At 34.5% G+C, this 26,985-nt stretch overlaps 2 protein-coding genes and 2 pseudogenes across 4 annotated transcripts; 3 read left to right on the top strand and 1 right to left on the bottom strand.

Annotated features, from left to right (window-relative positions):
* The first annotated feature begins 467 nt into the window (after positions 1-467).
* Positions 468-1,983, top strand: LOC117916542. Its single transcript, XM_034832628.1, has 4 exons — positions 468-545; positions 1,085-1,213; positions 1,315-1,485; positions 1,691-1,983. Exons 1-4 carry the CDS (start codon positions 468-470, stop codon positions 1,790-1,792), a joined length of 480 nt encoding a protein of 159 aa, XP_034688519.1. The 3' UTR covers positions 1,793-1,983.
* Positions 1,984-3,307: 1,324 nt separating this feature from the next.
* Positions 3,308-9,455, bottom strand: LOC117916541 (putative tRNA pseudouridine synthase). 3 transcript variants are annotated; one of them, XM_034832626.1, is made up of 9 exons: positions 9,178-9,455; positions 9,042-9,077; positions 7,742-7,854; positions 7,500-7,648; positions 6,717-6,861; positions 6,311-6,343; positions 5,698-6,156; positions 4,295-4,719; positions 3,308-3,744 (listed from the first exon to the last, which is right to left on the bottom strand). In XM_034832626.1, exons 1-8 carry the CDS (start codon positions 9,407-9,409, stop codon positions 4,303-4,305), a joined length of 1,584 nt encoding a protein of 527 aa, XP_034688517.1. In that variant the 5' UTR covers positions 9,410-9,455; the 3' UTR covers positions 3,308-3,744; positions 4,295-4,302. The 3 variants fall into 3 exon arrangements, with proteins under 3 accessions (XP_034688517.1, XP_034688516.1, XP_034688518.1); XM_034832625.1 differs by having other exon boundaries at positions 4,307-4,719; XM_034832627.1 differs by lacking the exon at positions 6,311-6,343 and having other exon boundaries at positions 4,307-4,719; positions 9,178-9,454.
* Positions 9,456-12,772: 3,317 nt separating this feature from the next.
* Positions 12,773-13,464, top strand: LOC117917014 (annotated as a pseudogene).
* An 8,777-nt stretch (positions 13,465-22,241) lies between these two features.
* LOC117917012 lies at positions 22,242-26,985 on the top strand (annotated as a pseudogene).

The raw sequence follows: 26,985 nt of genomic DNA, 5'->3' as shown, positions 1-26,985 counted from the left end.
TTCATACTTATTGGTACTTAAACCATTATTCTATGACCAACCAAGCTATATATAGGTATTGTTTGAAGGCAATGTACCATATAATTCCACCATTAGAATCGATCTTTCCCTAAACCTCCTGTATATATTTGTTTTGGGAGGAAATCATATCTCAAAAAAGAAAACCGAAATCAAACTTTTAAACTTACATCTTATTAAACATAACCCCATCATTGTATAAGTTGTTAAACTCCATATCCTTGAAGAAAGACAACCAGGTTTGTTAATGCTAAAATTAATTAAGATGTAATATTTGTAGTTTCTCCTTTTAATTTGTTACTTTAATTTTTTGCTTAGAAAGGTGATTATGGGAATGGAAGGGGTAGCTTGGTAAATGAAGAACAGCTAATATGATGTTGAGCTGATCCTTAGTTCTCATCTCCATTTTTATATAAAGAGCTAGTCATCACCAAAGTTGGGAGAGAGTGATGATTTCTAGGGAGCAAAAGAGAGCTGCCATGTTCAAGAAGCTGCAACTCCTTCGTTCTATCACCAACTCCCATGCAGTAATTCCCTAAATTTCTGAAACTTCAATCTCTTTTCTTTGGCTTTCCTAGTTTCCTGGTCACCAATACGAGCCTCTTGGATAATTGTTTGAAACAAAGCTCGGAACCCCATATTTTCCCTCTTTTCTTAATCGTTAAAGTTTCTTCCATCCTTTCTCTTGCTCGAGCCCTTGATTTCTCATCTCTCTCACTTTCAAGGCCTATCTTTCTTGAACATTGTCATACTCATTTCTCATCTTGATTTTAATCTTCTGATTACATATATCTATGCAACATACATATGATTTTAAATCTCTATGATTTATCTTGAATTCTCTATCATATTTCTATTCTCTGATTCTCCAAGGGAATTGAGGGATGATGAGTTTATCAATATGCAAGACAGTTTTATAATACAAAAGGGCTTACAATTAACCATTAGAACAAGTAGCAGTTTTCTTGAAGCATGCATAGAATATAGGCTCCGGTTCCCTTGGATGTTCTCCTACCCAGGTTCTAATATATTGCCTCTCTTTGTGTGGCTTTATTTGTCTTTGCAGCACAGCAAAACCTCAATTCTATTGGATGCATCAAAGTACATAGAAGAACTGAAGCAAAAGGTCGAAAGACTGAATCAAGAAGTTGCCACGGCACAAAACTCCAGTGATGAACAAATTCCAATGCCTGTGGTTGGTTTCTAATTCTGCTGATTGCATGGGGGGGTCTTATTTCTGATTTCTCACTAAATGAAATTGATTATTACATGGGTTTTCCGTATGTGTTTCAGCAGGTTAGAGTGGAAGCTAAAGAAAAGGGTTTTCTGATTAATGTACTCACAGAGAGTAGCTGCCCAGGTCTGCTTGTTTTCATATTAGAAGCCTTTGAGGAACTAGGCCTTGAAGTGCTCCAGGCTAGGGTTTCTTGTTCAAGCAGTTTCCATCTAGAAGCAGTTGGAGGAGAAGTAAGAGATCAAAATCTTTTTGTCTGTTTCTCACTTTCACCTTTACACAACATCAATATACTTTCTTGCTCTCCATAAAGATTTACACATGACGGGCACACATCTGCATATAAAAGCAGCCCACATATGTTTGGTGGGTCTGAGTGTATATATACATATTACCCAGGTCGAGCTCTCAACAATCCAAATTTCATTAATTCTGCAGGAAAATACTCAAGGACAAGTTGAACATGTAGATGCTCAGGTCGTGAAACAAGCAGTTTTACGAGCTATCGAGAACTGGAACGAAAGCAGCGAGCAAGAATGATCAAACTGATCCTTTAGCTTGAATTGGTTCCTTTCTTGCTTTCTTTCCTTTTTTTTTTTTCTTTTTTTTTCTTTTTTCTTTTCTTTTTTCCCTAGATTTTCCTTTCCTTTTGCCATTTTGTAGTTGGGTTGATAAAGTTGTCTAGAGAAGGAAAATTTTACTATTATACATATATCTATTTTACATGTGAATCAATGATTGCAAAATGCTCCAAAGAAGTACTCCAAACACTAGACATTCAATACTAGGTTAACATGTGAGTGAATCTGTTTTCATGCTTGCAAGCAGAAAAAATGACAGAGAACCCTAACTCCTTTACATGTGATCACTCCATACCTTTTTTCTCATAGTTTAATTTAGTAATTCAGTAACAGCCTCACAATCAGATTTGTAATAAAAAAAATAATCAAGTAAATTTGGAACATTAAGGATTCACAAAAAGGAGGTTAATTCCAGTTGAAATATAAATATATATATATATATATATAACCACTATGGGTGTTGTATCTCCAAAATACAATGATGCCACCAAATCTCAATGAAAGCACAGGAAGCACCGTCTATGGAGCCCTGCAGGAATGCATTCAGCTCTTGCTTTCCTAACGAACTAGGAGGAAAACATACATAAAAGATGCCCGAAATCAAGAAATGATGATGGATCGAGGATGAAAAAAATTGAGTAAAGAAAATTTCAGTATTTGTTTCCTTAACTGGAGAGGCAGTGCTTCCTTCTATACAAACATGGACAATGATTCGAAATGGAGAGAGAGAGATTCTGACTGCATGACATGAAGCATGGCTAGGGTAGGGAGGACTCTTTTTCTCAAGAGAATGAAAATGGGGTGGACTGAAATGCACTGATCACTGTTATATTTCTATAATGGGGGAGATTTAGGACACAGTCCATGCTGATTCTTCACTGGTACTAAAATGGGTTGTCTTCTTTTTTATTGAATGTGTTTGGGATGGGTAAAAAAATGAAAGCAAATTCTATTATCAGATAGGACAGTGGGGGCAAGAGTCTGTATATGCTGCTTCTTCCTTCAATACAATGGTGGTAGGGTCTGTAAGACTTTTATCATTGACAAGCCTGGTAGATCCTCCCTGCTATGAAGCAGTGAAAGATGGTAGGTCCATTTAAGTTTCAGAATCACTTGATAAATGTCAGGTATTTCTGGGAATGCCAAAGTTTGAAGGATGTGGGAAACACCAGAGTTGATGGGATCAGCTCAAAGCCTCAAACCTTTTCCACATGCGCCTGGCCTTTTGTCTCAAAATTCAGGTTGAGTTTTGGAGGGTAGTTCAGAGTCCCCAGTTCCCAGTTCCCACCACCAAAGTCCTCCAAAACCAAGGAATACAGGTTATTATTATGTCCGGGACCATGGAGAGCCAGCACATCTTCACACTGAGCAGCACCCAAAGCCCCCTCAAGGCACAAAAAACACTATCTAGATCATACTCCCCACACCCTGAAAACCTTGTAGTCACAGCAAAAAGGAGAGGGGAGAAGTAGGAGAAATTGTGAAAAGATGCTTTATCAAACTCAATTTTCTGTAATCTATCAAAGTTGTAGACATGGTACAAGCTAGTTCAAAACATCAACAGGTTTTCACCCTAAGCACATAAGGGATTTCTAGCTCTAGGCAAAATTACCCTAAGATGAAGAGAACATGTGGTAGAAACTAGCAAGTGCCAAGCTGTGAAAGTCTGTGACTTCTTGCTGAACATTGTGCTGAATGCTGGTCGGCCCTGATTTTCAGTGAAATTCCATCACATCCTCTTTTGATGTTTTCTTTTGTCGAAAAGCTTCCAAGGGAACAATTTGCCATGTGAACCACCATAATATACCTTGATATCCAATCTTTCATCTTGTGGTCAAATCCAAACAAGCATCAACCAGCTCAATATTGTACAAGTAAGCAGATAACAGGGAGGCTCAATTACAGCAGTCCCTGTCACATGGAACACAGAACATGGTATCATATATTGGGTCATAAAAACAAAACAAGTGTATACTGCATTTTTTAGGTAAGTACCAAGTTTATACCGTATGTAAAAGAAAAGAGTTTCATTATGTTTTGTTCTTTCTATTTTCCTTTTTTATAGTTTATTTGTTCATATTGTGCCTTGTCTACTTTCATTCAAAAAGAATGATAACACTTCATGCATTTTATACAATGTCACTTCCAAAAGTAATTAAATAGCACAGGGTTTTGTCTGTGGCTCTTTAGTTCCCAACCAAGAGGCAACACATCATGTATGGAGAGGATTTCCATCATTTTGCAGAACAATCAGGGTGATTTTCAGGGTTCTGTTGTCCTTTTCTTTCTGGCAGAATGACAGTAGCACCCTTCAAGACCATGATGTGGTGTTTGGGATTTGGAACAGAAAGAAACATCAGGGTGCTAACCAGAGAGAAGCCTCTAGTAAATAAAAAACAAATAAGAACACCATAATTTGAGATACCAATAGCATAGTCAATATGAGAAAGGAAAATTTTACCTTGTTACTCACATGGACATAACCGTGGTTCTACTCCGGAAATTTTCCTTCCACAGTTTCCAAGCAGTCCTGACATCATCCAACTCAGCTTCTGGAATGCTTGACAGAGTTAGGTTCTCAAGCCAGTCGTGCCAAGGAGACTTTGAAGGGTCCAAAAATTTTGAAACTTGAGGCAAAATTACAGATGTGTAGAATTCATCAACAGACTTGAGAATTTCCTCAGATTCCACCAATGTAAGCATTTCAGGCCTTTTTACATTGCCAGGTTTTTTCCTCACTGAGAAACTGTTACCTCTCAAAATTAGAACTTCAGAAGGGGCAAGGGGCAGGACAATCCGTGAGAACTTGGTCAATGACAATGTCAAAATATCTCTTGGGAGTAATTCCCGTTTTACTGCTATTGCAGTCCCAACCATTTTTCGGATCTGGACAAATGTGATGCATTAAATGTTGAGAGATTGGCAAAACAAAGTAGTAGCTAGCTCTCTAACCCCCAAAAGAACAAATAATAACAAAAATGTTCAATTGACCTAATCTTAAGAACTTCAAGAATATTTGCCAATTCTTATCGGACATTTGGATACCACCTAGGTTAAAGAAATCATTCACCACAGGATTGTTACCAGTTTATAACCCTCCAATTTTGAACATTTTAACTCCAAATGGATCACAACCTAAGAACTTAAATTGTGTTATTTTAAACGAAGTGATGGTATATTTCAGACATGAAACAGAAATATAACATAATATATGTATTAAAAGGATGTTAGAAAGCAACTTCAAGGAAAAATGACCTTGAAAGGTCACTGGATCGACTAGTTTAGTGACCTATTTCTGATATCTACAATAAAAGTGAAAATAAAGTGCATGAGCATGCATTTTCTATGTCCAACCTCTAAATGGAACATTTCACCAGCTCAACTTCACCTAAGATAGATGGTACCAGCTTTAACTTGGGCTCTATTTGGATCATAGAAAGTATGAACGAAAGTAGGAAGGAAAGAAAATAAGGAGTTACATAGTTTTTCTCTATCATACTTCCCCAAGTTTGAATTCAATAATTTTTTTCTACAATGCTTCTCCCCTATTATTCCTTTTCTTCATAGAGAATAAAGAATTCAAAAATATATAATTTTTTTTAAAACTTCTCATTATATTTCATTTACCTTTATATTTTTCTTTCCATAGTACTTTCGATAATCCAAATGGAGCCTTAGACATCATTTCAGCAGTGATCTCATGAAGATAGTGAAAATTTTATTAAAGGTCCTCTGCACCAGACATGTTACAGTTAATATTTCCAGGAGTTGCACCAGGCAATAGATATTCATTCCATCAACATTACTAAATAGGGAATATAAAATGGAAAAAAATTTCCTGTGAACATATTTAAAGATACTTACTTGATGCAACATGAAAGACTCTCCACAAATGGAAAGCTCAACGTAATCTAATCCAAGAAATTTCTCCAGCTTTCCACAAGAACAGTTAAAAATCTTTCTGAAGTGGGAAGCACTAATTCTATCTCTCTCATCAGGTCCATGTAGCCATCTTGCACGAACAACTAATTTGGGACTTTGCTCCTTCAAACCCTTCTCATTATTATTGGAACTTCCAACTGGATGTTCAACAAAGCTGGTGGACTCTGATGAATTTTGATTCTCTCCCTCATCATAATCTGATGAAATCACTCCATTGATTCCAGAATTTTCTTCTCCATCACTTACCTCAAACTCAGAAGTTGATGCCTCACCAGATGATTTTGCTCTTCTGAACACTCCACCATTACCAGGAGATTGCTTTGCAGGAAACTGTTTCCTGTACTTAGACCGTATTGTGTAGTTTTGGAAAGGATGTTCTCCCTGCAAAGACCATCAACAAACACAACATGGGTGGATGAGTAACCTCTAGCAACAATCTCTATATATGTCATTTTTATGCCATATATGGACCATAAACTATGCTTCAGAAACGAAAATGACATCAACATGAAATAATAAGGTGGGCAGTACCCACCTTTCTGAAGGCCTTTATTAGAGGCCATAAGTTCTTCATAATCAATAATATCCCCATATTAGTAATTCATCATAACAATTATAACCATGTAAAAGTGTGGAACAGCAGATCCTGGAATCATACAGGAACTAGACCAATAAACTATTAACCAGCCCGCCAGCCAGCCAGCTGCTGAAGTGCAGTAAGTGCACCTCTCTGCATACATCTTAAAGGGCCAATGAAGTCATGTGCCAGCCATGTGGCAGTCATGTCCCATCCATGTGCTAATCATGTGTGAGTCATGTGCCAGCAGGTCATGCAAGAGTTACCTTGCAAGAAAAGGAACTTGATTAGGTTCCAATAGGAACCGTCTTCAACCGTTCCCCAAAAGGAGAAATTTACATAAAATTAAAAAGAAAACTCCCACCTCAAAAGTATTCAATATGTCGTTGAACTCTGCTATATGATGATCAATTTCTGAAGCACTGGAGTTACTTTTAATTCCAATAATTTCAGCTGGGAGGAGGTAAGAATACTTCCGAAGATCACATTCCCTTCTAGCATCAAAGCTCCTGAAAACAGTTGACCGATGTAGAAAGTTAGAAAACTGAATCAGTAAGCAGAAAAGCAAATATAAATAAACTTCTTTCTTATGGATATATTGATTGAAGACAATGAGTTATACTCGAGATGGGGACATGAGTTTCCTGTAACAATAATGAAAATGTCAATTAATAGACTCCACATAGAAGAATGATAGTGATTCTGATAAGTTTGGTCTTGACCAATATTTCTGACACATTGATACATTGAAACATGTTCCTGAGTTTTGAGGTATTTTCTTTAAGATGCATGACATTCCAAATATCCATTACAATTACTTTTTTTGATAGGTCAAATATTCCATTACAATTACCAGCTGTTCTTCATCTTTTAAACTACTTTACAAATGGATGACGAGCAGAACAAAAGCTTGGAGTTGTTGTGGTTCTTTGTGTCTATTACTTCCCATTATGTTTTTAACTCTACCATATTAAGAATCATGTCACAGCATGTTTTTTGATAATAACAGTAATGATATGACTTATAGATACCATAAAGTCCTAGATGCATGTTATTGGTTCATTATCAAACTACAAGAACCTTCTTTTTATGCAGAAAAGTTCATGAGATTTTGAATTATGGAGAAAATGAAAACCTGAGATCTCACCTTTGTGATGGTAAAATGCTGAAAACTTTGATATTGTTAGGAAGATGAAAGTTAACATAATTCGCAAGTGCAATGCCATTAGGATCTTCCTTCCATGCGTTTGCTGGTATTTCCATTTTTAAGGATATCATGGTTGCCAATGAGTGAACCTGGAATATTTTCCCATGATCAACTTATCCTACAAATCAAAAAGTAGAGCAAGCACAATATCAAATTAACATGGATGACTATAAGCAACTTACTCCTTTATCAGTTCGGCTACTTCTGTCCCACCCAATTTTGTGTAGATTCCCATAATTACTATCACGAATTCCCCCGGCCTTAAACACAGCAGTTTCCAATTCTCCTTCAATAGCTACATTTTCAAAATTGTAGTACCTTAGTGAAATCCCATCCATGCTAGCTAGGATGATGAAGGGGCCCATGTATTCAATGTATTGCACAGGAATCATCATTCAAACTTCTAAACAGTTGTTTCTTTAAACTTAACAGAGTAAAAGATAAGTGATACTATATAGGGCCTTTAATATGGAGATCCAGATTAGTGGGAAAATATATATTGCATAAGGTCAGACCTACTGTTCCATAAAACAAAAAGAATACAGCAAAATGCTAGTCTGTTGTGCACTCCCAAATTTAAAGTTTTACTATGACCTTATTAATAACATCTGCAAGCTCAAGACACCAAAGGTTAGCATAACAGTAGATTACATATTGCAAAGCCAATATGATACGGGTGGGACGCCCATGTATGCATGCCCAAAAAAATGAAAGCAGACTAATGCCATAACTTAAATATTAATGGAATATACTCCACTTGGTCTCTTCCATATTAAACATTATGTACTGATAAAACACCTCACTATAGCGCCAAAAGCACATAAAAACAATTGCAGGCACAAGAAACATAGATTAGAACAAATTGTGCTAATTTGCAAAGGAAACTATTCAACCTTACATGAAACTCTTTTTAACAAATGCGGCAAGAAAAAGGAGTAATGGCCTTTACCTTCTGCTTGGTCACTGAGAAGGATAATTTTTTTCTTTCAAAGGACTATAAATGCCCCATTTGATTCATGAGGAAGTGTGGAGCACGAAATGTGAATAATAATTTTGAACCTTGGATTGGGGGAATAAACCTCCACAAATGAGCCTAAATTCAATCATTTAGCTTAGTTTAGGTGAGTTTTCCCACATATTAGAAACCAATACAAAAAAAAAATAAAAATGCAACAATTCATTTCTCTCTTCTTTGTTTTTTCCTTCCGTTTTCTGAGCAGTCAAGCAGAGGGCTCCAAAAAAAAAAAAAAAAAAAAAAAACTCATCTACGCCAGGCGTGAAGTTTTTGAACCATTACATAATCATTAAATCTATACCAATGAATAAAATATGTGGTAAGAAGATTTCCTTAGAAAATTTTGATTCTACGTTTTCATGAAATCTGACTTAGTTTTTGTCTATGACATATATGATATCCATACAACAAGTACTTTTTGGGAAACCAGATTTTCTAGGAACTAGAAAAAACGAAGAATATCTTACTTGATAAAGAGCTTTCATCTCGCTGCATTTGCAAACCTGAAAATAAAAATTATACAAACAAATGAATAAAATGAAAAAAAAAATTAAAAAAGAAAAATAAAATAAAGGAGAAGAAGAGCTTAATTTTCATTTTCACCTCTGTAATTGGTGCCGACATATCCGACCCGCATTACCACTTTCTTTTTCCGAAAAGATTCCCATTTCTGGACCGACTGGTCCGGATTGGACTCAGTGACAGTTGAAGATGAAGAAGATGAACAATGGGGCGACCACTGAGGGAGAATCCTAGGGTTTGAGAAACGAAGATTGGAAGTATGGTTCGAGATAATCCATGGGAAGAGCGGGAACCGCAGAGAAGAGACGACCATGTTCACCAATGATAGAAGAGGTGAACTGGGAGGGCTGATGGAGTATGGATCCCTAGACTTTTCTCTAGGCCGAATAGATCCTTAAGATGGGCTTGGAATATCTACAACAGTCGAGCCCAATCATATATCAGAAGGCACATTGGGTTGGGCCCGTTGGGTTTTGGGATCGAAATTTAGCTGCCCTAATCCTAATTAACTTTTTTTATAAATAATAATAATAATAATAATAAATAAATAAATAAATCACTTTAAGGCTTGTTTGGATTTTCCAAAGTTTAAAAAACCTATAAGGGAATAAAATCAAGGCAATCATTTAACTCAATAATCTTTTTATACTCTACTTCTTCTCTTTTCTTTTTAATATAAAAAAAATTTAAAATTGTATAAATTTTAAATAAATTTTAGTATAGTTGGTTTTTATTCGTATTCATATATTCAACTAAGAAATTAAAAACCAAAAAGGAAATTTCAAATTTTTAAAATTTTGAAAAATGTTATCTTAATTTCATAATAAGATTAAGAGATATTGACACGTTAGATTCAATTGTCTTTGATGTTAAGATCAAGGATTTTTCAACCATTTCTAGGTCTCAAACCTTTAAACAATTTGTTTAATTTTCTTCTCCTCCAACCAAAGTTACATCACATTCATTAAGATTTAAAAACCAAATTATAAAGGTTATCAACCTCACACCAAATTCTAGAAAATCACGGTATTAGCAAAAATATCTTAATCAACTATTACGGATATTAATAAACAATTATTTAGTCAAAATCCCATAAAAATTGCCAAGAAAATCTTTTTTGATCATTTTCATTATCCTTTGGGTGATCTCTTAAAAATAAGAGATTTTTATGAATTTATCCTTATTAATACTTGATTAATCAAAATTAAGCATAATCCAAATAAATTTGATAATCCTGAGTTTGCATACTCTACTTGTCATATCTTCAAGATCCTCATGATTACATAGTGGGAATCAAAATAAGGGGCAACTGGATACATATTCCTTGATTACAAATATGTGTCTTAAACAATTTGTAATTAATCTTAAGTCTGACCTCATTAGCAACATAGAGGACTTTCTTTATTTTTTCATAATACTTGGTTGAGACTAATTCTTCTTGGATACAATTTAAAAAGCTGCACTTGAATCTATTAAAGCAATAGTCTTAATGATAAATTCATTGTTAATCACAATTATTAAGGAAACATTCAATTTTTGAAAAATGACCTTATTTACACCGTTAAGGTATGAATTTGAAAATTCTTTACTAACCTTAGAGGATTTTAAAATTTCTTTATTTTTATTATTTAAAATCTTATTTATTTGTTCTTGGATGTCATAATCCTATATTGGTGTATTGTTTTAATTTTTGAACTTCTAATTTATATTATCTTTTTTTTTTTCCTAAAGATCTTTAATAGTTACTTCTTTAGAAGTCTTATGGTTAAATCTGGTTAAAATTTCATCAAAGGTATACGAATTTATAATTTTGTTATTTTTTGGTTTATAAAAAAATTTTCTTAATAATTTCATATAGTTCTAATTTTACTAAAGACCCTTCTTCTTTATTAAGTAATTCTAAGATCAATTCTTGCTCCTTGGTAATAATATTTATAATCTTGGGTTAGTAATCCTTTAATACATTTTTCTTGATTACCATATATTTGACTTAGGTTTTTTTTAGTATTTTGAAGTTGCTTAATAACTTCTTGATCGTCTGATTTAATCATGGATTCCAATTCTGAAGTGTTTAACATTAAATCACATAACATATCTTTTAACTTGTATGAAATATTCAAGTTGTTGATTTTCCTTTTTATCTTACAATCATTTTTAAAATGCCCCACTTTTCCAAACTTAAAGCAAATTGGATTTGAATGTGAAGGAGTTTTTATTTTCTTACGAACTTACATTATGTCTAAATCTTTTATTTTCATTTTATCTTCATTTTTCATATCTTCAATTTTTTATTACAATAAAAGTTTTCTTTATTTGGTTTTTTACTATTTGACTTGTCTTATGTTGCTTATATAAAGGTTTAGTTTCCTTTTGACTAAATCCAAACAACTACAAAATATTTCTAAACTCATTTTTATAAATGTTTTGTGTAAATTTCATTTTTTTTGCTTAAGCTTATAATCATAGCCTTTTACAGTAATGATACTTGTAATTTCTCTATATGTTAATTTATGATAAAGAATTTGATTCCTATTCTTAATCCTAATATTTTTTTAGAAAAGTCAAGGTAATCCTGAGATAAATTTTTCTTTCCAAAACGATTGATTATAATTTGATCTCAACATGGTCTTGGTTAAAAACGTGTCTTTATATCACCTTGTAGACCTTTTTTTTTTCCTGCCACATTTGAGGAGCACCCGGGGAGAAGTTGGACAACACTTCATTTTGGAGAAGTGAGGGACGACTTCCATGCTTAGCTGCATGAGATGCATGGCCAAGGACACCACCACCTTGCCATGGTGGTGGTTGAGATGGAGACTTTTTTTTTCTAAATAGCTTCAAAGGATGAACGAAGAACAATAGAACGTGTGGGAGCTGATAGAGGATGAAAGTGATATTTGAAGGTTTGATAGAAAAGTAGGGGGGTTGGAGGATTAAAGGAGATTTTTTTGGGAGAAAAATCTGGAGAGTGGGTGCTAGGTTTTGGTGGCAGTTGAGGGATTTTAGAAGTAAGAAAAAGAAGAGAGGTGAGTTGAGATTTTAGGAGGGGGGGGGGGGGGGGGGGGGGGAGGGGGTCAGAATGAATCATTTTTCTATGAATGAAATGGTGAGTTGAGAGAAGTGGAGAAGAGGCTCACAAGTTCTTAGGTTCCAAAGAAGAAGGACCTCCAATGTCTTCCCTGAAGTAAGTTCTCCATTATGAATTTTTTTTTCCTTTCATCTGCTATTATTGAGATGTGTTGTTGATCTTTGGGTGATTCATGGATTTTTTTTTCATAGTTAATGGCTCATCTGTTGCTCATGTTTGTGTTCAAAAATTGATCCAACTCATTTTTATCTCATTTGTGACATTTACAAATCCTTTTAATCCACCCATCTTCAAGCCCATTGACTAAGACATGAAGTGTGGCTTTTGATGGTTCATTTATTTCTTCATTTGTGCTTTGTTTTTGCTATTTTCTTCCTGCTCTTGGTGTTTGTGCATTCTTGGGTATGGGACCGTACACTGGGATGTGAAACCATAGGATGATGAGGCTGACAAGAAAGAGCTTGAGGTAGCATGAATCTCTGGACCCCAAGTCAGATTCGTTAAAAGACTATAGCTACTGGCAGCGAGGCTTGGAGTGGCAATAGGGAGGCACATGGCCGGTCCAGTCGCGAGTAAGGAAGAGCAAAAATGGAGAATGGTGGGTTAGATTATGAGGATTGGGAATTCAAGAACGCGGAAGAGATATAGAGAGTTGAAATCGGAGATGGAATAGATCATCACAAGAAGACCGACTGGTACCGTAAAGGCGTCGACTACTGGAAATGTGTGGAGGCATCGGTGGATGGTGTGTTGGGTGGATACGACCATGTGAATGATGTGGATGTTAAGGGCAGTGAAGCTTTCCTTAAAACACTTTTCTTTGATTGGTTCATTGATGCTGGAAGGATTCAACATCTTATTGCCCTAGATTGTGGTTTCTGGCATCGGGAGAGTGACTAAGAATCTTCTTATAAGGTATTTTAATGAGGTTGATCTTGTTGAGCCAACATCACATTTCTTAGAGGCTGCCTGTGAAACTTTGGCTTATGGAAAGCTTATGTTTTTGGACATGCACAAGGCATCTAATTTATATTGTGTTCCACTTCAAGACTTCACTCCAGAAGCAGGGAGATATGATGTTATATGGATTCAGTGGTGTATTGGGCAGCTTGCAGACGACAATTTCATTTCATTCTTTAAGAGAGCAAAAGCTGGACTGAAACCTGGGGGATTTTTTGTCTTGAATGAGAACATTGCAAGATCTGGGATTTGTGTTGGACAAAGAAAATAGAAGCATTACCTAGTCAGATTTATACTTCAAGGAGCTGGTAGCTCACTAATAACATGAAGCACAGTGTAAGCAAATGGCAAATGACAAGTCAATAGTGGCATGAGAATTTTCACAAGTGGCAGGAACACTTCAAATTTTCTAAATAAATAAAACCCTTCAATGCGTGGGTCTAATTGTGGCAGATGCAAATGTTTGACTTTGGGAAGATGATTAAAAATCAAGATAACCCCCATGGTGAAAAATTATTCTTTATCCTCACATGTCGAAGTTTGATTTCTGTAAATTCTCTTTTAAATGATTCTTAAAATTTCGGTTTCTCCAATAATCTTATTTCTATTCCAATTTTAAAATTTAATTCTTAAAAATTCCATTTTTTAAATAAATTTCCAAAATTTCAATTTTCAAAATTTAATTTCCAAAACTTTAATTTTCAAATCATTGCCCAAAATTCCAATTTTCAATTAATTTTCAAAACTCCAATTTATTTCAAATTTAATTTCCAAAACTCCAATTCCTAAATATAATTTTCAAAATTCCAATTTTCAATTAATTTTCAAAACTCTAATTTCTTTCAAATTTAATTTCCAAAACTCCAATTCCTAAATTTAATTTTCAAAACTCCAATTTTTAAATAATTTTAAAAAATCCAATTTTTTTCAAATTTAAATTCCAAAACTCCAATTCTTAAATTTAACTTTCAAAACCCCAATTCTCAAATAATTTTCAAAACTCCAATTTTTAAATAATTTTCGAGACTGTAATTTTCAAATAAATTTCAAAACTCTAGTTTTCTTTCGAATAGTTTTAATTCCACTTCAGTTTTCAAATATTTTTCAATTTTACAACTTTTCGTCTTTTATTAGGATTTTAGGTCACCAAAAATCTTGATTTTAATAAGTCTGCTGCCATCCTCATTTTGGCATGCATTGTACAAATTTTCTTCGATTTTCAAATGATTTTTTGTTTCTCTTGATTTTAAATAAGCGTGAAGGCAATTCTCATAATTTCAAAATAATGGAATTTGTGGGATTAATTCATGCAAAATCCATTGGGCTTTGGCGGGGGCCCTAGATACGAGTTTTCTCTTTTAATTGTCAACTGGTATACTTAATGAATATTGCTTGATCTTTGTCTTGCTCTTTGATATGCATGTGATATATTTTGTATTCATTATTGTGCACTAATTATGTTTTATGATAGCGCTTTATTACCTACTGCCAAGGTACGCTCTTACTCTCACTTTGTTTATTTATTCGTTATCATGACTTGCTTTTGATCTATGATCATTTTGGTATTCATTGATCTCCTAATTAATTGTCATGTTTGCTTCACCTTATTTAGTAGAGACCCATTTTTAAGGGCTTAGAGAGGTGCAACGGTCTTTACCGGACCTTCCTAATAAGTAACCTGACCCCCGAACTCAGACTCGGTTTTTCATAGATCTGTCTTTTCCAAATAAGAAGTCACACTTAGGGTTTTCTTTCTTATTTTTTTTTTCTCTTAAAAAAATAAAACAAAAATAAGTGGCGACTCCAAGTCTTTTAAAAAAAAAATCATATTTTTCACCAAATAAATTAAAAGCAAGTTTCGCCATCGAATGGAAACGCATCGTGCTAAAATACAGGGTCCACAAAATGGCAACTCTACTGGGGATGTTTAGAGGGTCATACTTGAATTTAAGATGAAGCAAATGTGGCGTTTGATTAGTCGGTTGATGGATATCTTCCCTTTATGCTTCTCTATGCTTGAGTGATCATAACACATTGAGGATTTTTGGTGTGATGATTTTCAATGCTTGATTGCTATATCTATTTGCGACATTGACATGCTGATGATATTGATTGATTCTCTTGATTGTCTTAGCATATGGATTTTGCTCTTGCCATGATTATCCTACTCATTTTGACATGTATGTTTGATCGCTCAGATTTTGTCATTTGTTGGATCAAAACAAAATTTATAACCTAATTCACTCTTCTATAGCAATTTGTACCCGATCAAAAAGTGGTTTTAGTACAAACTACTGTAGCATAGTGGTTTTTAGGTATCATCCACAAGGATGGACTATTCTTGGTAATTAAGGCTTGAATGAGATGATAAGAAATGATTGTGATAAAGTGAAATTGACTTGAAATTGCATGATAAAATTCCAAAATAACAATGTATTCAAATTGAGAGGAAAATGAAGTGTAAAAGAGAAGAAAATTAATAAGATGTGAGATTCTCGGAGTTAGGATTTTCTAGAGAGCAATTTCCATGGTGAATAGGTGTTGAGATCTAATTTTCATCAAGTTAGATTGAAAACCTAAATTTTCATCTAAACCGATTTTTGATTTAGCTTTAGGTCTAGATCTAATTTCTCTCCAAATTAGGTAATCTAATCCAAGATATCAATTTGAATCATAAATTCAATTCATCTTAAACTATCTTCCAATGATTCACACTATGCAACTATTCAATCTCATCAAATCTAGCATTAAGAATTTGATGAATCTACCTAGCTTGCATTGTAGTAATCATCTAAGACAATTTGAAGAGAAAAAATCCCCAAATTTCAATTAATCAATCAATTTGACCAAATTACCTTTTGCAATTCAGGCTCAATTCTCTAATTCACCATAGATCTTGCCTCTAGATCCTCCCTCCTCTGAGAAAAACGAGATTTAGCCACTCATGCTTGGAGATTTGATCTCACAAGACATGTTTGGCTACTGAGAAAATAAGAGAAACTAAAGGAAAATGGAGAATTATATAGAGAGAAGAAGTATGAAAAGTTCTACAGTTAGAAATTATAGCAAAAAGTAAGGTCCTTAAATGAGTCCATCTCGTTTCTATTTATAGGTCACGGTAAAAAGGACACTTGACAACTTTTTAGAGGTCTTCCGAATGCTTCTTCATCAAGGAATCTGGAGAAAATGCATTTTCGCACAAGCCCCTAGCAATCTCGCATGGTGATGCGAAGTGGAAAATCCATCAGCTTCAATTTCGTTATTCTGGAGCGTTTCGCATGACTGTGCGAAAATTTCGCATGGTCGTGCGAAAATTTCGCATGGTCATGCGAAATCACTTTTTCACAATTTCCTTATGTGCTGCAGCCAACATCTTTCATGTTTCATTTCGCATGACTATGCGAAAATTTCGCATGGTCATGCGAAATCGAAAATCATGCTATTCCGACCCCTCTTTGCAATTTCTCTCATTTCTTCATTTTTAATCCATCTCCACCACCTTCAATTAAGCTCCAAAGCTCGGTCCAAGTGCATTTCATTGCTTCTTTCATTATGCATTTGGATCATCATCAACTTTATTTGTTTTCTTCAATTTGATTCATCTCTTTTGTCACCAATTTATCAAAATCATACCTTGAAATGACTCCTAAACTTCATAAAACTTGTTAGTAACTCTTGAAAGGACAACAACATGCTAATTGAGTGTTTTAGGCATAATTACTACTCAAAAGACGTGAAACTCATGAGAATTATTATCTAAAATATGCTCTTTTTGAGTAGTAATCAATGTTTATATTGCTGTATATCTTGTTTGTCTTAGTGATTGACTTATTTGCTTGTATATTATCTTGATCATTTTTTAGCGTGCTATCTTTTTTTCTATTCATCTTGATTGTCATATTCTCATTTAGCTTATGTATGGACATGGATGATATACTTGTGCTCTGCTTGATTACCTGTTGCATGACTGCTTTTCTCCTATGTGATTGCATGTTACTTGTCTATGTGGGTCACACATCTATCCCCTTACCTCCAACCCTTTAGTTTCAGTCATTTTTTTTTTTTTTTCAGTTCTTACATTTGCAAGTGTGAGGCCTTGTGTGTGCTTGTTTCTCTGACCGAGCTAGTGGTTAGGAGTAGGGTCTAGCGATGGGCTATATCGATGCTTGGGAGCATTCTAGAGGAGACCGACGCATTGATGCTGATTAGAGTCCGATATTTGAATACCTATATAGCATAGAGCTAGGTTTCATGGATATTTGTGTGACCAGTGTGTTTTTTTTTTTTTTTGCTTTAATTTCATAGGTTTTTGGGATGCACCCACACCACTATAGACCCTCCATTTTGTCCTCCTAGTACATGTCCTATTAGGTATTTGTTCGATATTTTACAGCAATTCCCTAGTGATCCATTACTACTTGTGTAACCTATCTTTTTTTAAGCCACCTTGGGGACTTTGGTTGAGGGATTTATCTAACCTCATTGTCATTCTTGGTAGCCTTAATTTAAACTTAGGCCCACTTAGGCACCCTAAGCCCATTTAGGCACACGTGGCCCATTAGACACCACCTTAGGCCCACTTAGGCACTCTAGGCCCATTTGGATGCACTTGGCCCATTAGGCACCACATTTGATCCACTTAGGTACCCTAGGCCAATTTAGATACACGTGGTTCATTAGGTACCACTTTAGGCCCACTTAAGCACCCTAAGCTCATTTAAGCACACTTGGCCCATTAGGCACCACCTTAGGCCCACTTAGACATCCTAGGCCCATTCAGATGCACTTGGCTCATTTGGCACCACCTTAGGCCCACTTAGGTACCCTATGCCCATTTAGATACACTTGGCTCATCAGGTACCACTTTAGGCCCATTAGGCACTACCTTAGGCCCACTTAGGTTTACCTAGTCTTGCTTAGGTCACCTTTCAAGTATGGTTGCATGGCTTGTATGATTAGCATGTGCTTGATTTTTTTTATTATTATTAATTTTATTCATTTTTTAGAAAATTGCATTAGAATTGAGATTTTAGTTTTTCTAATTGCATGAATTGATATTTCATATATATTTATATACTTACTTCACTTTATTCATTTATTTATTTTTGTAGGAAATTGCTTGAGCTTCATGATTTTAATTATTTTAATGTGATTGATATTTTAGTTTTAATTACATAATTTTAATTTTTAATTTTCAATTACAATATTTTTTTTATCCTATTTTTTTAAGATTTTCAAACTTTATTATTTTATTATTAATATATGGTACTAACTTTCTATTTTCTTTTTTTGTTATAGAGATGATGTCACTTTGGAAGGTGGACTTACCATTCTAAAAAAGAAAAGAACCCTATGAGTTTCACATTTAAAGGACATGATTTCATACACCGTTTGAGGATTGATTGAGTGGGCGGGTTGCATAATTCTCTTATTATTTACCTGATTCTCTACTCTTCCATATATTTTTTGCAGGCTACCATGTTAAAAATGGAAATATGTTGCATATGAAAGCAGAGTCAACACACTACCAAAGGAAAGGGTGGCATACCTACCATATAATGGGCATTCATAATTACAATTGGTGGAGTTTTTGGAAGGATGCTCGGCTTGTTGTTCTGAATATGGGAGAATGCTAAAGTGAATAAGGAATGAGATATTCGATTAAAGAATATTAAAAAAGATTTTGGAAGGCTGGTAGGAGGGGAGAGAACCACGATTAGAAAGTGACAACCTGTCATTTAAAAATCCACAGCACACATTCCATAAAGAAAATGAGATCCTAAAAAAGAATGAGAGACCGATCTGCACTTATTGGGGAGGGAGGGGGGGGGGGGGGGGGGGGGGGGGCATCTTGTTACATGAGGCCCTAGATGTCATGCCCTAAGACCCACTCCAAGGGCGTGACGGTCATTTCACACCTCAAACCTGAAGGTTTAAAGTGTAACCTGACCCAAACAATCATATTGTAACTGGAAGTAACCAATTACCAAATACCTGTTCAGAGTAGTGGAACAAAATTCTAAAATCTTCAAACTTAACTTTAAAACTAAGCATCCATCAACCAAAATCCATTATCCAAATAGATTGCAAACTCAAACAAATCAAGTGCTAACAAATTTTCATAATCTCCAAATCTCAACTTCAAACTATCATAAAAATAATTTGTAAGTTCAAATCTAAATAGCTTTCAAAAATCAAATAATCTAAATGAACATAAACTTATAAGTTAACAATGTCCAAAAATAACATCCTAAGAAAAATCCTAATGAAAACCATTTCCCGACCTAGCCATCACTCCTCACCCAAACTAAGGGCACCTGAAAAAAATTATCAACAAAAGGGAATGAGTTCAAAGCCAAATAAGGAACATTAATGCAGTCTATAGATCAAATATTTCAAGTTCACTTGCAAAATAGGAGATATTATAACTAATTATTTTCATAAACTTTTGAGTTAGTTTTGCCAATACATTTAAAACTTTTACTTGTACACTTTCATTTCTAATTCAATATTATCATGTCTAATTCAGTCAAAACATTCAAATAATTTATTTACCCTAGTCATCAAACATCAAATGGTGTCCAGTTAGGTAGGACTTTCAAATAGGTGGCTAGCCTCAAATTGTTCCTTTAAGATGGACGAAACCAAATACTAGTACTAGTAATCTCTAACTAAACCTCTAGAGGTTGGGGTTCAAATTAATTACAATCCCCACCAAGAAATATAAAAGTCAACTATTATATCCCGTTGACAAGGGCCAAAAAGTCATAAGTCAACTATTATATCCTGTTGACAATGACCAAACAAACCAGAGTCAAACACTTATTTCAATTATTCGAATTTGCAAAACATAATATCTCCACATTTTTCTATTGTAAACAAAATATAAAGTTCTAACATACTTTTCATACAAAACATATTTGATCCATGCATAAAACAAACATTAATTCAAAATATTTCCAAATGATGTATATTAAAATTTGTTTCTAAAAAAAAAAATAATAACTGCATTAATTTCCTTTACCTTAAAAGAAGTCCTCAAAAACTGTGGAGAAAAATAATCCTGAAAATCTACTCTTCACCTAACAAAATATAAGAGAAATAACCATTACTATTTATCTAAAATTATAGGTTTGACAATCCTAAAATTTTAGGTATTCAAATTAATTTTTTTTTTTTAATTATGAAAGATAATTTAATCTATTCCTATTTTATAAAATTTAATAAATTTCTAATTCATATAAAACTTAAATTTTATTTTCACTTTATTTCTTGGGACACAACATAATTTAATTAAATTGTAATTATTTCACTAATTAAATTCTATGTTATTTATTAACTTACACCCATCATTAATATAATTATAATACCAAAAAATTTACTTTCATTTATTTATAAATTATATTTTCTCACTTTCAAGTTTTTTTTTTCACCAAACATAACCTATATACAACAACTCTCCATCATTGCTAATAGAATATATATATATACCATCCGTACACATCTTCTTTTATTAAATAATACAGTACCCATCAAAGTCTAATAACATAAAGCTCTGCCATTATTAAATAATACATTACTCAGTACTCAAGTACCCATCAAAGTCTAATAATACGAAGTCCTGCTACTATTAAATATTATATACCCAAGTATCCATCAAAGTCTAATAATAGAGTATGTGAAAATCCACCAACTAGATTTCAACCATGAAATCCTTACAAAAAAAGTGGATGCACAGTTCCCACACACATGCAACCAGTGTACATGCGTTTTTTTTTTTCACCAACCTTCTATTTTCCAGTGCACACGTGTTCTTTTTTTTTTTTTTTTGTTAAATCAAATTGTATTTTTCTAATCCCTTAAGCCACAATTAACAATATATTTATTTATTTATTATTATTATTTAAAGTAAATTAACCTTAGTCTAAATCGAAATCTTCCCAGGAATCTTTTTTTTTTTTATCTAAAAAAACTTAAGATCTCCCAAATTCCAACAATAAATCAAAATCTTAAATTTTCACTATTTTGATATTAAAATGAATTAAAAATAATAATAAACTAACCCTAATCTAGATTTGGGTTTTCCAAAAAATCTCTAATGTGTTTAAAATTAACTAATGAATCTAAAATATTAATCTAGGGGTTAGAATCTTACATATAGAGATCTGTTCTTCAAACCCTGAAATTCGACTTCAATCTTAAGTTCTCAGGAACTCTCTGCGAACAGGAATGCGATTTAGAAAAGAACAAAAAGAACATAATTCTAATTTATACCTAGGGTATTTATTCGTAAATTTACTTTTTCACCCCTCTTCCATTTTATTAAATTAATTAATTAATTTAATATTATTATTAATAATATTTTCCTAAAAAAAAACTTGGACGAGATGGGATTTATTTGGGGGAGACTTGCAAACAGAAGGAGAGGGGGAACAGTGGTCATTGCCATAGGAGTCCATATCTTCTCTGGGAAGGCGGCTCGCCTCCTTGATACCACTAACCAAGTGGGGCACTTCCAAAAGGGAGCTATCACAAAGAGAATGACGACAATAGAAGAGATGGTGGGCATGGACATGCTTTGCAGTGACAAGACTGGAACTCTAACATTGAGCAAACCAACTGTTGATCGACAAGAATCTAATTGAGATTTTTGCTAAAGGAGTAGATCTGGACACTGTGATTCCGATGGTTGCTCGGGCCTCCAAAACAGAAAACCAAGATGCTATTGATATTGTTGTAGTTGGAATGTTGGCTGATCCAAAAGAGGCACACGGGAGGAGAGCATGAAGTTTTTTTTTAATTGTTTTCGTGCGAAGAAGGAGAACAAGGGTACACGAGTTTTAAAGGAGATTTTTTTTAGAGGAATTCACGTCTTTGGGAGGGAACTTTCTCCGTTTTCCTTTGTGTCACTATCTGGAGACCGGAGCAGCAAAACCCTAGAACAATTGTGTTTTGAAACCAAAACTTACTGGCAGTACCTGAATATAATAGGTTAAATCTGGCTCCCGATATCTGAAAATGCTTGTTCCCCAAACGAAACCACAGGTCCTATTCAATCATCCCTCAAATCAGGTCTGGTCGGAGCTGTAATCCCGGAATGGATATAAACCTTTTCAAGTTTTACTCTAGCCTCAAAGCTCTAGGGTACTTGATGATCCTCGTGGTCGCTGCAATTCTAGTCATTTCGTATCGCGTCGTCGTCGTCCTTACCTGGGGTCCCAAGCTGCTTGTGGGCGACTTGGATTCAGTTCTTTTAATCGCAATAATCGTTGTTTCATATTCTGCTTATACTATTAACATGGTGTTACTTTATGATGGTCTTTCGGGATCCTGGTTCTGTCCCTGAAAACTAGAGACGAGTGTTAGAGGAGTACAATTTGGAGAAAGGTCCTATGACATCATTAGATTGTGTAGTGCTCGAGACTTTGAATTCCACGTGGTCTTTTTTAGATGGGCAAGAGCGAAGATCAGTTGTAGGCTATTGTATTCAATGCCAAAATGGCAAGCCACCACGCTGCCATCATTGCTCTATTTTCCAAAGACGTATTCTTAAGATGGATCATCATTGTGTATGGGTGGTGAATTATGTGGGAGCATACAACTACAAGTTCTTTCTTCTTTTCTTGTTGTATACATTTCTGGAGAAAACTTCTTGGGATCAACCACTTGCTTGTCTGCAATCTGGTGCAATTATGGTTGTTTCAAATTATATAGATTTTTTTTTCTCCACTACTGTGCAGAAAGTTGCATTGTCTACTGTAGTGAATAATGTAAGAAACTACCTTCTGAGGAACACAACCACCAAGTGTATGATTTTTTGGTTGCCATGTTCAAGTTTTTTTTTTAAATATATTTTTTTGAGCAAGATCATGCACTAATTGAGGGATGAAGCTTATGAGTTATTGAGAGAAGATTCATCAGATGGCAGAATATGCAGTTGTACCATCAGACATGAAGTTGGATATGCTAAGAATTTCCATTAAAGAGAGATGCTTGATATCTCGGGATTCATGCTTCAAAGTGGTTCAAAGAAAGTGTTCATATGGAAGCTATAAAGTTGCCCGACTGTCTTCCTAGCAAATATGCGTGTCCACTGCTCTTGTTGTCTCAAAACTGAAAATAACTCATTGTTCCAAGGAAAATTCCTTGAGGTGTAGTTGTCTTGCTGATTGTGCGACCACTTTTGATTGGGTACCTATTGTTGACCAAGTGTTTCTAATGGCCAACATATTTCTTACATATATGGCTGGAATAATACCAACTAAGAAGTCTTATTTTAGTTCTCAAAGGAATGTCTCAGATGACAATGTTGTCCATGAAAGCTCTACATTTTCTATACCTTGAAGAATAGACACAACCACGTACTGAGGACGACAACCAACATGCTGTCATAGAAATCTCTACATATCGAACGCATTGCGACTTGTAAAAGGATGTTGCACCATTCAAGTATCAACAACAGTCGCACCACTCTTGGATTATAATCTTCATGACTCTCGGGAGCACGCACAAATTTTGGGAGAGTGAGAGGGGACTCCATTCGGTTGCCAATGAAAGAACACATAATTGCCATTCATTCTTAAGCCTTGCAGACGCCCCATCCGCACCATCCATTGAAAATAGCCGCACCATATGGAAGAATCTTGTAAAAGGTAAGTTAAAATTCTTTAGTTTAGTTTTTGATTCTTTGTTTTAGTTTGAAAAAGTCAGAATTTTATTAGTTTAATTCTTTAGTTTAATTAATCATGTTGGATAAATTTCATGTTTTTAATTCGGATTTAGTTTAGTTATAATTTATTCTCTAGTTTGGAATAGATGATGATTTTAATTTATTAGTTTAATTAATCATGTTAGATAAAGTTAATATTTTTAATTTCATTTAGTTTTAATTTATTCTATAGTTTGGATGCATGTATGATCTTAATTCAATTGTTTAATTAAACCTCTTAGGTAAAGATCTTGTTTTTAATTCCGATTTAGTTTAGTTTTAATTTACTTATTTATTTATTTATTTATTTTAGTTAAGATGTGTTAGTAATTTTAATCAGATAGTTTAATTAATCTTATTAGATAAAGTTGATGTTTTTAATTCTAATTTAGTCTAGTTATAACTTATTTTTTAGTTTAAATGCGTTTATGTGTTTGGTTGATCTTATGTTAGTTCTTGATTATTCTTTTCAGCTTATGTGTTTGATTCACCGTTTTAAATTCTTGATTGATATCTTCTAATTTTATTTAATCTAAAGTCATTTAGTTTATTTCTTTGATAGTTCTTTATGAAATTTAACTTTCAAAGGCCATTGGAAAATCATGAAGATTGGCCTCAACCCTCATTTTTATTAGTTTTGTTGATTACTAAAAAATTTTACTTTGTGATTTTGTTTTCTTTTGTGTTGCCTATGTTTGATCCTTGCGTATTGTCATTTGAAAATGATGTCTTTCATTTTAAAAAACGAAACCTTTTCTCAAAATGTTCCTCATTAAAGTGCATTTCAAAAACTCATTTAGAGTCCTTAGAATTAAAATCTCATTTTCTTAAATAATATGCAACCATGTCTTGATCGGTTCACATCTTTCTCAGTTTTCAATAAAAATTATGGTTTTGAGTGAGACATGAATCCAAGCTTGTGGTCCCAAATAAATGAGATAATTCTAAGCTAAATTCATGTATATCAATTGGGGAATTGGTGAAACCCCTACATAAGAAAATCTTTTCAAAACTCATTTTTACTACCACCTTTGCCACTTGTTGAAATCATATCTATATATTTTTTACGAATTATATACAAGATGTGTATGATAATTGATGGTTTTGTATACTTTGATTATTTTTGTCATGCTAATTAGATAACAAACATGCTAGGATTTCTTTATTTTATTATTATCTAACCCCTCATGTCTTGTGGAAGCGCATTATAAGTTATCCATGCTATCCAGGTATGCCCTCTATCACCCACCTTCTAAATTCTGTAAATATGCTTGTCATTGTGAACTGCACCTATATTTGATAGTGCTTAGGTGTCTTGATATATATGTTTCATTGTTATATTATTCTTGATAAAGCGCATGCCGAATGATATACTATTTAAACTAACTTTGATGTCTTGTGATAGCGTTTGAGAAGCAGTCCAAGTACGTACCCTAAATATCTTTTATGATCATGATTTGACTTATTTTGTTTAACATGCTATTTTTTGAAATCACTTAAGTCTACCTAGCTACCCTCAATCAATCAATTAATTGCACCATTTCCCTCAACTTAGTCAGTAGAGATCTTTATAGGGCTTAGAGGGGTGCTATCTTTTAGAGGTATCTTCCCAATAAGTAACCTGATCCCCGGATCTAGACTCGGGTTTTTCAAAGATACGTTTTTCCAAAAACTATGAAGTCATTTTTTTAAGGTTTTATTTCTTGTTTCATTTTCCCTTTAAAATAAAATAAAATAAGTGGTGACTCCGATTTTTTCCAAAATTAATTTTTCACCAAATAAAAGCAAGTCTCGCCGATTCAGTAGGAACGCACATGAAAAATATGGGTCCACAACCACTCACTGTGCACTTTAGTTGACTATTGAGTGCTGAGAGTTGCGAAGGCTTTCACTATAGGAAACCCCACTGGGATGTCAAGGTAGTGCATGTGTGGAGGTGATGACTACCTTGCATGGAAGCACCCTATCTCTTCGGAGGCGTGCAGAGGGTTGCGTACCACCGGAGGGTATGATCGTTTCTGCTAAGGATTATTTAAAGTCCATTCATATTTTTTTTAAAGCCACCTTGACCTTGTAGGTGGAACCTTAGATCCTTTGATCAAGATTCCCTCTTCTACACGTGGGTGCATCTGAGGGCCTTCAGAGCCTCTTTAGTTACAGTTCGGATCCAGTACTTCTTCATTTAGTTTCCAGTTGAGAGTGCTTAGAGATCAGTACGAGTTTGAGTTATAGTTGGACCACTCTTCTGTTTTGTGCTGAGTTGTTTCTTCCAGTTCAGACTAGCATTTCTTCCGTGTTTTCCCTATGTCATACCTTATCTCGTGCTTCATGCTTTAAAGGATTAACTTTTCATTCTCAGTGTGGATTTACCATCTTGGGTTAGAGTAGAGGGCAGATTGGTTCGCACCTCCGTGAGATCAAACATGGATCAATTATCTATTACAGTTGACCAGTCCACAGCCTACTAGGACTTGCCATTCTTATCCACCTCAGTAGTATAGGCCATGGGCACCTCTTCAGCCATATGATTAGGCTTACTTGCCTCTCACACTAGCATTGTCTTGTTACACCTCATAGGATGCAAAGAGACCTTCAGCTTCATAACTTACCCTAATATAGCCATGCTATGTAGCACATGTTGCAGTGAGGCCTCCAACTTTATACCCTAGACCTAGGGCTCCACAGACGTCTACTCCATTTGTCCTGAGAACATAGAGACTAGTTTTCACAGTTGGGTATGCCATTGAGCCAGGCTTTTCGGAAGCTCATAGATGTTGGATTATTGACGCTTCTTACTCCCAGGCCATTACCTCAGCCAATTCTGCCATAGTCTGTGGTGGATCTACATTATGCATGGCATCAAGGGCTAATGCATGAGATCGATCATTGTACTGCTTTGAGTCATACCATCCAGGACTTGATAGATCAGGGTTTGGTTTACTTGGGTCAACCAAGTGTAACCATTAACTTTTTACCAGCTCATACTCCACATGCAGTCCATCCGTTGGCCGGTGACATACATTTCATGGATTTCACCGAGTCTGATGATTGCATTCACATGCTGAGTTGGGATGATTATGAGCCAGAGCCCATAGTAGTGGATGAGAGCTATGAGGTTGATGGAGTGATCTAA

The sequence above is a fragment of the Vitis riparia genome, chromosome 6 (assembly GCF_004353265.1).
Source record: "Vitis riparia cultivar Riparia Gloire de Montpellier isolate 1030 chromosome 6, EGFV_Vit.rip_1.0, whole genome shotgun sequence".
In the NCBI taxonomy this organism is placed as follows: Eukaryota; Viridiplantae; Streptophyta; class Magnoliopsida; order Vitales; family Vitaceae; genus Vitis; species Vitis riparia.
Note: the sequence above shows the minus strand (reverse complement) of the source record. Positions and strands in the feature narration are given on the sequence as shown.